We start from the raw sequence: 11453 nt of genomic DNA on the forward strand, positions 1-11453 counted from the left end.
CCAAAATAAGGGGTAAACCATTGATTGAAACACAGTTCTTATAGTTCAGTTCATAACTTTTATAAAATGGCATGCACTAATGGCTGTGCTTTTTAAAAACATATACATGTACATTATATATTCAAGTATCCGTCTATAATTACATTACAAATCGAGTTTGTAATGTATTATCCAATACATTTCAAGAGATCAATGACTATTTAATATTTGATCGTAGAATTGCTGATTAAATTATTTAAATTATACAAAATATAAGTTACATGGAATCATTCTTCGAATATTATGAGGTGATCAAATACAATGTAGAAAATGATGTCTGTTGTACGAAGCGTTGATATGTGATAAATGATTCCCATTTGTACCTTAGTACCGTACGATTTAAATTATCAAGTTTGAACGCCTTGCAAGAACGGAAATGCTTTTAAATACAACCAAAACGTATGTACTAAATTGCAAAGCTCCCACAGTTTATGCATCGTCGGATACCCACGGGTGATTGCGTCTTTTACTTATCGATAAGTAAAAGACGCGATCACCCGTGGGTATCCGACGATGCAGTTTATGGTACTGTCTTGTGTACATTAATGGGCGCAAAGAACCCGGGCAACATGTAAATGTTTGAAAACAATATATTCAAACTTTAATATCTATAACAGTTAGCATAAGCTGTTATATATACAAATTTAAATTGATAAATGTTATGACTTTTTCGTAACAACTTTTAATAATCACATTAAAGTTATTAAAATATAAAATTTTGTCAGGCGAGTTGATTGCGTCTTTGATGTTCATTTCATCTCAAAGTTTCTTAATCAGTTACCGACATAGATTTTGCTGTTGTCAAGTCGTTCCTTTCTTCCTTGCTCATTAAATAATTGGCGTAAAACATTATGTGCTGTATCTATGAACCCTGTTAATTGAATTGAAACAGTTGTCGTTCATGAGGAACTCCCTATGCAACTGTGTAGAAATGACGAGTGAAATTAATTCAACAATTAGTCATTGGTCAATTTTTCAATAGAGGAGGAGTCCACGCATAAATATCTACTGATAAACACGAAATTAAAAAAACATCCTTAATAGACTGATACATGCATCAATTCAATGCACATAGCTAGAATTTATAGCGGGAAACTTTAAGATGTTAGGATGAACGAAGGGGACGAATTCAGTTCATTTCAGGAATTTCAGGACAAATTATTACAATGGTCTACAGCTACAAATACGGTTTGGGTAAAAAGTCACAGCAAAACCGTAGAGACTGCCAACAAGAAACTTTCATCTAAATCAAAAACATTTGACCAGAAATTCAAGTTTAGAAACGTGTTGTACAGGTGTAAACATGGAGGTGCACCGAGACAAACTGGAAGAGGACTACGGCCAAATCAAAGGTAACTATGTTTCTTTTAATTTATTTTTATTTACTATAGGGGGTATGAAAATGACAAAAAGACCAATCCACACTTTACAAAAGTTATGTCCCTTGGCCGCCATCTTTGGGGAAAAACCCATATATTTCTCACAGTAGCCTTTGTAGTTTAAAAGGTTGTAACTTCGTCATATTACATTAGAAATCGGTTTCCTCTGTGAATTTTAACTGCCCCAAGTTGGGGCAAACCACACATCAAAGGAATAAATTAAATTCTAATTGATTTCTTCACAGGACACCCAAATATTTGGTTGCATAAAGAAGGGAAAAGTTGTTTTTTCCCTTTTGACCTTTGGGTTGACCCCGCAAAGGGGAACAACTTTTGCAAAGTGTGGATTGGACTAACATATTTTTAATTGTAAAATTAAAAAAACTTGAAGCCTCAAGAACTGTATTTTAAGCCATGCCCCCCCCCCCCCCCTCCCGAAAAAAACGCGCGCTTTTACTGGTTTGAAATCAATAAGTATTTGATAAGAATGTCCTACCTGAAATAATTTATTTATCAAATAAAATAAAAATAATGATTTTCGTCGAGTCATGACACGTTAAAAATAATGAAAGTTGGTAGATAATGCTAAATGAACAAATTATGTCGAGAATAACCAAATTCATGCGCGGGTCGGGGGGGGGGGGGGGGTCGGGGACAGGAAGGAAATGCAAACTTCTTAAATTATATATATATATATATATATAAAGTTACCGAAAATATGTCTCGGACATCCCCATCTCCGCCTAGTAAACACATTTATCTATCAGAATTCCCACCCCCCCCCCCACTCTGGGAAAGATTTCTGGATCCACCCATTAAACTCTTGTTGCATCATTTCACTGCTTTATAACAAGATAAAAATGCGCACAGGTTTTTTTTTTGTTTTTTGTATTTTGTTTTATTTCCAAATACGTAGTATATAACTTCAATTTCACTCCTAATTTTCTTATTTTTATATCAATTTTAAATAATTTTTTTAAAAAATTGGCTGATGCGAGAAAAAGGGGGGGGGGGGGGGGCGGCTCCCCCCCCCCCCCCCCCCATGCTACGTGCCTGGATTTAATTTTCTTTTTAAAATCAGGGAGGGGGTATATGAAGTTTTCAATTGATATTTATATATATATAGTTTTCTTTTCTTTCTATTTTTACTTTTTTTTTTACATTTAGTCGCGCGAGAGGGGTGGGGTTTCTATGCCTATTTTCATACTTGTGAAAATGTACCTTACTAAAAATTCCGATTGCACTGGAGTACCTACAGGTATATAACCACGACAAAGGGTGTGCTTGATCAGAGGTCCCTAAAAGAAATACATGTACATTGTGTATTTTTTATTTTCATTTGAATGCAACTGTCCTTTATGCACTTCAAAATTATCTTTACCTCCGCGAGTGTGGACTACGATAAACGCTACCCGACATAGAAATTAATGTACATAAATCTGTGTAATGCTGTTTATTTGGATGAGACATGACCATTTCAATCTAATCATTTGACTTCATTAGCTACACAGGTCTACATTTCACCACCACTTGCGCTCACAATATTGTTGATGTCATTCAAATTTGTCATCCCGGTTGCTGCTAGGAAAATCGTGTGAAATTCACACAGTTCTTTAATCCTAACATCCTTTCTTAATATTTGATTCTTTAAAAAGCCTTAGATTACTGTGAGTCTCAATGATATTTTGTCCAGATATCCATGTTTTAGAAGGTCCATATTTAAAACAATCTTGACCCACTGATCAACAAGATTAATATATATGATTTATTTGATATAGCACCACTTACGTATATATGGAGGTGGAAGCAAGTTAATTAGGTTCTAAATATAACCATTAATCTATAAAAGCTCTAAAACCAAATTTATATACAACAGTAGATAATTTTAAACATATGTAGTCAAAAATTAGAGAGCTCACCGAGACGAGACATCACTTTTCTGAGACAACATGTACTTTATCATATTATATGAATAGCATAATAAATGATTATTAAAATAACACATTGATTGTTATAACACACTAAATCATATCAAATGATACAATAATGTATTATTATATGTACAATTTCATATTATATCATATGATAAAACATTTATCAATATAATACAATATCATACAATTCTATTAATACAATAATCATATGAAATAATGTTATAATATAAAATTACACAATATTGTATCATATTATATCAAATCAAATGATATAATATTGTGTCATATTCTACAATATTGTGTCATATAATATCATGATTCAGATAATACAGTATCATACCATCTGATACAATTTTATATTGTAACATAATACAATATTGTGCTTAATATAATGATACAACATTGTATCATAAGATATGATATGATACTGTTCATATGAAGCAATAGCATATGAATAAGATTGCATGATACATTTTATATATCAACAATCACATTCATCCGACAAGTTAAGGTGATATAACACCAGGTTTGCATCCATGATAATGGCGATCAGGCTCTATATCTGTGAAACTATTCTTATATATCAAACTAAGTTATATGAACCATTAAAATTGGTCAGAACCAATATTTAAACCTGCTTGAATTACTACATGTATTTTTACTAACTGTGCACGTCCTATTGGGTTTGGTCATATATAGTTAACCAGTTCCATGACCCTTACACAATTTGAGTTGTTCTAAAATCTTAAATAGGTACGACCATCAAAAGGCACCTGCTATAAAAATTTAACCACATCATGAGCTTCATTCCCACTTAGCCATTGAACATTTGAATTTTCATACCCGAGTTATTACCTGTGTTCACTTATGTTCTTATTACTGGCATATAGGTATGTAAGCTACAGGTAATAATGTACTGTAATATAATAATGTACTGCATATGTACTGTATATACTATGCATGTACATACTATGTACATTATACTGTATATACTATGCATGTACATAGTGTATGTGTAATATAGTTATGTACTGCTAAAGATAATGTAACTGATTATTTTCAAAATTTTCAAATTGTTTCATATGAAGAAAATAAAATATGAGATTTATTATGATTAATAAAATTATATCTAATTCCTCATTATACCTCATTCCTCTGATTAGAAAACAAATATTATATTTTAAAATGTGTCTAATAATGATTGACCTAATTCAGTAATGATATTTCAACAAATTAATTTGCCCTAGTGCATTTTTTATCGTAGGTTTTTGACAGAATTCCTACTTACCCAACTCCTGTTTTTAATACATTTTTTATTATGTTGGCTAACTTAAGTGTCCTGACACTGATGCAAAAGTGTTTTATAGCAGACCCCCCCCCCCCCACCTTGAGGGAGGAGCTAACTGAGGGATAATTTTGTTTGGGGGAGGGGGTAGGTGTGGGATTGGTTGGGGGTTAATTTTACTGTGTTAATTTAATTAGTTTGATGGAAACCTTTATACTTTACATATATGTTAGTTCTATTGATTTGAATAAGTTTATCAAAAGGAAGTACATGTACTGTATATGTTGATTTCACAAAATGGAGGCATATCCCTTACTCGCTTACTTCACTATGCTATTAAATGAGGAGTGAAACGAAAAATGATAACATGATTTAAGTCTGAATATTAATCTAAATACTTTATGTCAGAATAAATATTGTAATTGTTTGACAGTTTTTAATAGCTTGATAATACTTCATATTTCTAATTTCCAGTTCCTTTAAACAAGATTGCCAAGCAAGACTTTTTCTCACTGTTAACAAAGAGAAGACAAAGCTTGTTGTTCAAACTCTGGTCACTGCTCACAATCATGAGACTAGCAAGTAAGTATGCATAAGATTTCATTTATATTTATGTATTAAGGTCTCAATGTAAAAATAAAATCATATGAAAATCTATCAAATTTGGATTGCACTTCTGAAAAAGTCAAAGAACACATTAACAAATTAAGCTTTCAATTTAAATCAAATCGTGACATAAAACATCTTGATTTATTTTTTTAAAATGAAATAACATATACATGTGAACAATAATGTGCATTGAAATATATATTTTTTTCAGCAATGCATTTAAGCATTACCCAGAACAACGGCGGTTAAGTGAAGCAAAGAAAAAAGAAGTGGAAACAATGCTTGAGCTTGGTGTAAAAGTCAAATACCTGAAAGAACATATTGAAGCACAACAACGCCAAGTCATCACCCTTAAAGATCTCCACAATGTACACCAAAAAGCAAAAAGAGAAAGAAATGGAGACAAGACTGAAGAAGAATTATTGATGGATGAACTAAAGAAGCTTTGTAAGTAGATTATGAGACATGAATGAATATCATTTATCTGATTAATTTATGATTTTATTTATCTGTAATATCTCAACAAGTCTATCATTTTTAACTTATCAAGAATTTCTATCATAATTAAAAAATTTACACAGCCAAATTGAAAAGATGAACATAAATAAGTCTTCAGGGATTAATTATCCTGATTTGTGCCACAACTCTGAACTGTCAATATTTGTTGCTACAGTGCTACTTAAGTGTCTTTAAGTTAAGTGAAGAATGATTTATTTACCCCGCCTGTTAATTGCTTCCTTGAAATATTTCAACTTAATGTTTTCTTTAAAATAAATTGTAGTGATGGATGAATGAGATTCACAACCATAATCAAGTGATAAATATTTTAATTTTAAACTGGTTAAGCATTTTCATGTGCTATCAAAAATTAATATCAATTAATAACTTGTAGGTGAAGATGACCCTGAGGCTGTCATTTCAGTTCAAGCAAATAATGAAGGAGTATTGGAGTTTCTTCTTCTGGTCACTGGTGACATGAAGCAAACATTTGCCATGTTCCCTGAGGTGCTAATGATTGACTCTACTTACTGTACAAACAGGCTGAGAATGCCATTATTTTCCCTTCTGGTAGAAGACGGAAATGGAACTGGGCAAACTGTAGGGTATGCTTTTATCACCCATGAAACAGAACACACCCTCTCAGCTGTCATGACAGAGATTTCAAGAATACACAAATTAGAAAAAGTAAAAGTTGTAGTATTAGACAAAGACATGAAGGAAATCGCAGCTGTCAGAAAAGTTATTCCAGGGGCAGAAGTTCAACTTTGTAAATTCCATGTCATTCAAGCTGTAGATAGATTTATTCAAAAATTATCAAAACCACAAGAGGAAAAAAATGATCTTAAGAAATCTTTTCAGTCACTTGTGTTTTCGAAATCAAAATCAGCTTTTGAAAGAGCATTAGGTCACCTGGCAGCAACAGCCCCTGATAGTTTCATGGCCTATTACAACAAAAACTGGGGAAAGCCACATCAGATAAAACATTGGGCATTCTATAAAACAATCCAACATATTAATCTGGGAAACACAACAAATAATAGGATGGAGTCACATAACCAGAAAATCAAAGATATCCTGAAAAGAAATATGACACTAACAGAGGCAGTAAAGAGCATATTACTACTGCACAGGGGAAAAGTAAACGAAATGACTCACAGAGAATTCAACCATACATTTAAAACTGCATACCGCCTAGGAGATGATGATGTTGTAAAAGATGACATTGTTAAAAACATAACACCATATGCAGCAGGCATCCTAATTGCAGAACTAGAGAAAGCCCGTTTCAGCACATCAAAGAACAATAAAATGTGCAGTTGTTCTCTTAAGAAGACCATGCTTTTGCCATGTAGACATGTTTTTGCCAGAAGGATAGAGCAGGGAGAAAATATATTCAATATTGATGATGTTGCAGAGAGGTGGCACCTATCATACCAGAAAAAAATATGGACAAGTAGGAGACACAAAAGGACAAATACAGAAACACCAGAAAGCAGTCAACATCTGCGAAAAAAATTTAAGAAAAATCCATTATCAAAAACCCAAAAATTCAAGGAAATGATGGTATTATGCAAGGCTATTGCAGATTATGCATCTACTTTGGGTACAAAAGAGTTCAATGAAAAAATGGATACTCTTGCTACGATGTATGATGCATGGCTCAGTGGGGAAAAAGTCATTTTTAAAGCAGAAGAAGCTGATGAACCTTATCCCTGTGTGACACCAGAGACACCAATCATCTCAGCTCCATCTCCATCCAAAATTAACAACATGGTGCCCTCACCTCAAACCAGTGAAAGCGTTGAAGACTTGCCTTCTTCCCCATGTTCGCTGCCACCATTATCACCTGAATCTCCACCATTAACGTCCAAAAATAACAACATGGTGCCCTCACCTCAAACCAATGAAAGCGTTGAAGACTTGCCTTCTTCCCCATGTTCGCTGCCACCATTATCACCTGAATCTTCACCATTGCTGTCCAAAAATAACAACATGGTGCCCTCACTTCAAACCAATGAAAGCGTCGAAGACTTGCCTTCTTCCCCATGTTCACTGCCTTCATTATCACCTGAATCTTCACTCAGTAATGACAACATGGTGCCTTCACCTTGTACTAGTGAATCCTTTCAAGACTGGCCTTCCTCACTAGCCTCATTACAATCTTTATCTCCAACTCCACTTCAAGACAATCCAAGAGAATTAACACCAATGCCTTCTTCTCCATTTTCTTTTGAATCGAACACTCCAGAAAAAAGCACAACTCCTGTGCCTTCCCCAGCAGGATTCAAAATCATGTCTTCTATGCCCTCTCTTCAAACAACATTCAAAAAGAGAAAAATGAAACAACAAAATACTTTAAATTCATTTTGCGATGGTCAAGAAAATGCTCAAAACAATCTCTTTACAGATCTATCACCAGATGTTTCCCCTAAAAAAAATGAAAATGAAGAAACTACCCATACAGAAAAAGATAAATCAAGAACATCCACCTGCAGTACAGGCAGAGCAACTAACATTCTTAAAGACTTGAAGACTATAAAGTTACCAAAAACTCCTCCAGTTAGGGGAAATGTAAGGCTTCAGAAAGGAAAAGAAAACGTTTTCCAATCAAGAAAAAGATTGCTGGAAAAAAAACGGTTGAACAAAAAGGAAACAAAAAATGAAAGCAGGCTTAGTAAAACCAATACCAGTAGGAGTGATGAAATAGACATGATTGGAGACCCTAAGGAGATGCTTACTGATGTCCACATAAATGCAGCACAAAAATTACTAACACAACAATTTCCAAAGATGCATGGACTACAGGACACCATTCTTGGAAGCAAACTGCAGTTTGCGATTGAAACTGGAGATTTCATACAAATTCTACATGATGGTGCCCTGCATTGGTTGACAATATCAAACCTGTTTTGTAATGATAACTGTGTTGACATCTTCGACTCCCTGTATACATCAGTCTCCATGGACGTTAAAATGCAAGCTGCATGCATTATGATGATCCAAGAGCAGACCATGGGTATAAATGTCATCAATTGCAAGCGACAAAAAGGAGGATATGATTGTGGATTATTTTCAATTGCATATGCAACAGATCTTTGTTTTGGAAATGACCCATCAATGAAAACTTACACCCAGAAAAGTATGAGAAGTCATTTGCTCTCATGTTTGGCAGAAAACCAGATGTGCCCTTTTCCATCAGAAGAAAGGAATATGCAGAAAAGGGTGACAAAGTCCTTTAAGATTCCACTTTTCTGCATTTGCAGATTACCAGACAATAGGGAAGAAAAAATGGGGAAATGTGAGGAATGTAAGGAGTGGTTTCACAAGTCGTGCCTTTCAATTCCAAAGAAGGTGTTTGAAGAAGTGAATTCGAAATGGTACTGTACTAAATGTAAAAAAAATGACCACACAAATTTATCCAACTCATATTGACTTCTGATGCAGTTTTGATGATCTATTCTTACTATTTTGACAGTCATATATTTCATCTATGAATCATTTCTTAGTCAGTTTAGAAAAATTGTAATTTGATCTGGACATTCTGTCTGTGTATTTCATTACTATTTTGTTATAAGGATGAAAATGATAAATATATTATTGTTTTTAATGTGCCTGGTATACCCCCCCCCCCCCATTAAGGGCCCTTGATACTAGATGAATGAATTACATGCATGTTTGACTTTGTAACTTTATGCAGTTGTATATAATTTATGATTTTGTGATTTTTTTAAAATAACCATAATGATATCTACTGTTTTTAAGTTACCATTATCTATGTAACACAATTTTTCTTCCACATTAACTTTCAATTTATATTTATGACAAAATATGATGAATAAAATAATCTTAATGTCCGAATTTACAATTTTAACATTTAACTGTATTTTTTTTTTTTTTTTTTTTTGCTTATTTATATTTAATTAAGTGATGATTTTTTGCTATCAATAAAAGATAATGTATACCAAACTCTATTATTTTATAATGTTTTTGATTAAATTCTTTAAAAGGTCTGTATACATAGAGTATACTTGTCTGGTACACCGTACATTTATTGGATATGAAACAAGACATATTCAAAGAAGGAAATTTATGGTTTTCTGGTAACAAAAAAATGTAAACATAACAAAACCTCGGACATGCTCAGTGTTGTCAATCAGAGAAAAATGTGTGTTGCCTGGAAGTCTTTTCTTTATACAGAGTCAAGTGAATTCGTACCCAAACAGACTAATAATCCATTGGTCCAGTGGTAGTCAATGATATTTGGATTGTAAATGTAAAAGATAATCTGTTAAGGTTATAGGTTTTGATATAATTACAACAATTAAGAAACTATGAGATAAAAGAATGTAGAATTCTTGATAATATATTGTCATCTCATATAAGTTTGCCAAAGATGTCCCTATATTAACATTTAATAGAAAATTTCTCTTTACAAACAATCTTTTCTTTAAAACAACTTGATTAATTAGCTTGACAAATTTATAAATTATTATCACTCTTTGAAGGAAGGCAAAGTATTATAATTGAAGTCATTTTTCACTTGACAATTTGATTACAAGTCTGTTTGGGTACGTGTTAGTTTGATTACGAGTTGACTGTAATTCCTTTATACACAATGACAGTTATACCCGAAATTTTGAATACAGCTCCAACTATAGTCTACAACAGAAAATATCCTTCTTCATCATATTATTATATTATCATCTTATTATAATAAATAAATTAATTTATAATACGTGGTGATATATTTCTTATGTGTGGATACATCAACTTACCAGTTTTATCAGTTTATACACATGTAAAATCATAAAAATGTTGCGAGGATATTAGAAATTGATCGGGTTCAGGATCACATAAATTCCATTTCATAATTAACTTTGACATTTAAAATATCGGTTATCCATTTCATAATTAACTTTGACATTTAAAATATCGTCCTACACTAAAAAAAAAAATTATCCTGTATATAGCTTGGCTACTATTGGCGACTATTCACACGATGGTCGTGTAAATAGATTTTCATAAATTAATTCACACGACGGTCGTGTGTATATCACAGTATTCAGTTATAGCTATTTGCACGACGGTCGTGTAAATAGACTTTGCTTAGTTATGTGCACGACGGTCTTGTATATATCATCGGCCATGCCAAACATATAACAGATAACTGATTTCAAATTCAGAAGTCTGTGGCCATTTAAATTGTATAAGGCATCTAAAGAGCTTTAATCTTTCTTTGAATAATGTTTTCTGGCTGAAATGATAGATAAAATATGCACACACTTTTTGAGCACATTGTTGTGTAGGCTACTGAACAAAATTTAAATCGGGGAAGGGTGCATTTGTAGTACAAACTTCTGAACAGAAACATTTCCAGCATTGCATTCAGAGTTAAGAGTAGTAAACTGATAATGATATCAAATATGATCTTTAAAATAAATCTAGTAAAGAGAAATGAAACAGTCTATTAATCTGCTGTTTCATATTTTCATCCATTTGCCACAATTGCTTGAAAAGTTTTCTACTCTCTATCACTCCATTAAGTTTTTATTCATTCCATTTAATTGTCATTCAAACAAACATATTAGCTTTAGTCTATATTAAGCCCAAAATTCTATATTTGATCGCATTGTAAGTGAGTGAAAAACCATGTGTACCCTCTATCAAATGGCGTACGACGGAAAGGAAGAAACGTGCGGGAACAGT

General features: G+C 32.8%; 1 protein-coding gene across 1 annotated transcript; it reads left to right on the forward strand.

Moving 5' to 3' along the window:
- Window positions 1–585: 585 nt before the first annotated feature.
- LOC117688460 (uncharacterized) lies at window positions 586–9454 on the forward strand. Its single transcript, XM_066088964.1, has 4 exons — window positions 586–1391; window positions 5112–5219; window positions 5458–5693; window positions 6139–9454. Exons 1-4 carry the CDS (start codon window positions 1150–1152, stop codon window positions 9177–9179), a joined length of 3627 nt encoding a protein of 1208 aa, XP_065945036.1. The 5' UTR covers window positions 586–1149; the 3' UTR covers window positions 9180–9454.
- The last annotated feature ends 1999 nt before the right edge of the window (window positions 9455–11453 follow it).

Source organism: Magallana gigas, chromosome 6 (genome assembly GCF_963853765.1).
Source record: "Magallana gigas chromosome 6, xbMagGiga1.1, whole genome shotgun sequence".
Classification (NCBI taxonomy): Eukaryota; Metazoa; Mollusca; class Bivalvia; order Ostreida; family Ostreidae; genus Magallana; species Magallana gigas.

What these genes read in the sequence shown, in the direction of transcription:
- LOC117688460 (XM_066088964.1), top strand. Translation starts at nt 1,150, where the DNA reads ATGAACGAAGGGGACGAATTCAGTTCATTTCAGGAATTTCAGGACAAA. An exon ending in GGACTACGGCCAAATCAAAG is followed by an intron (nt 1,392 to 5,111) that starts GTAACTATGTTT and finishes TCTAATTTCCAG; the next exon opens with TTCCTTTAAACAAGATTGCC. An exon ending in CACAATCATGAGACTAGCAA is followed by an intron (nt 5,220 to 5,457) that starts GTAAGTATGCAT and finishes TATTTTTTTCAG; the next exon opens with CAATGCATTTAAGCATTACC.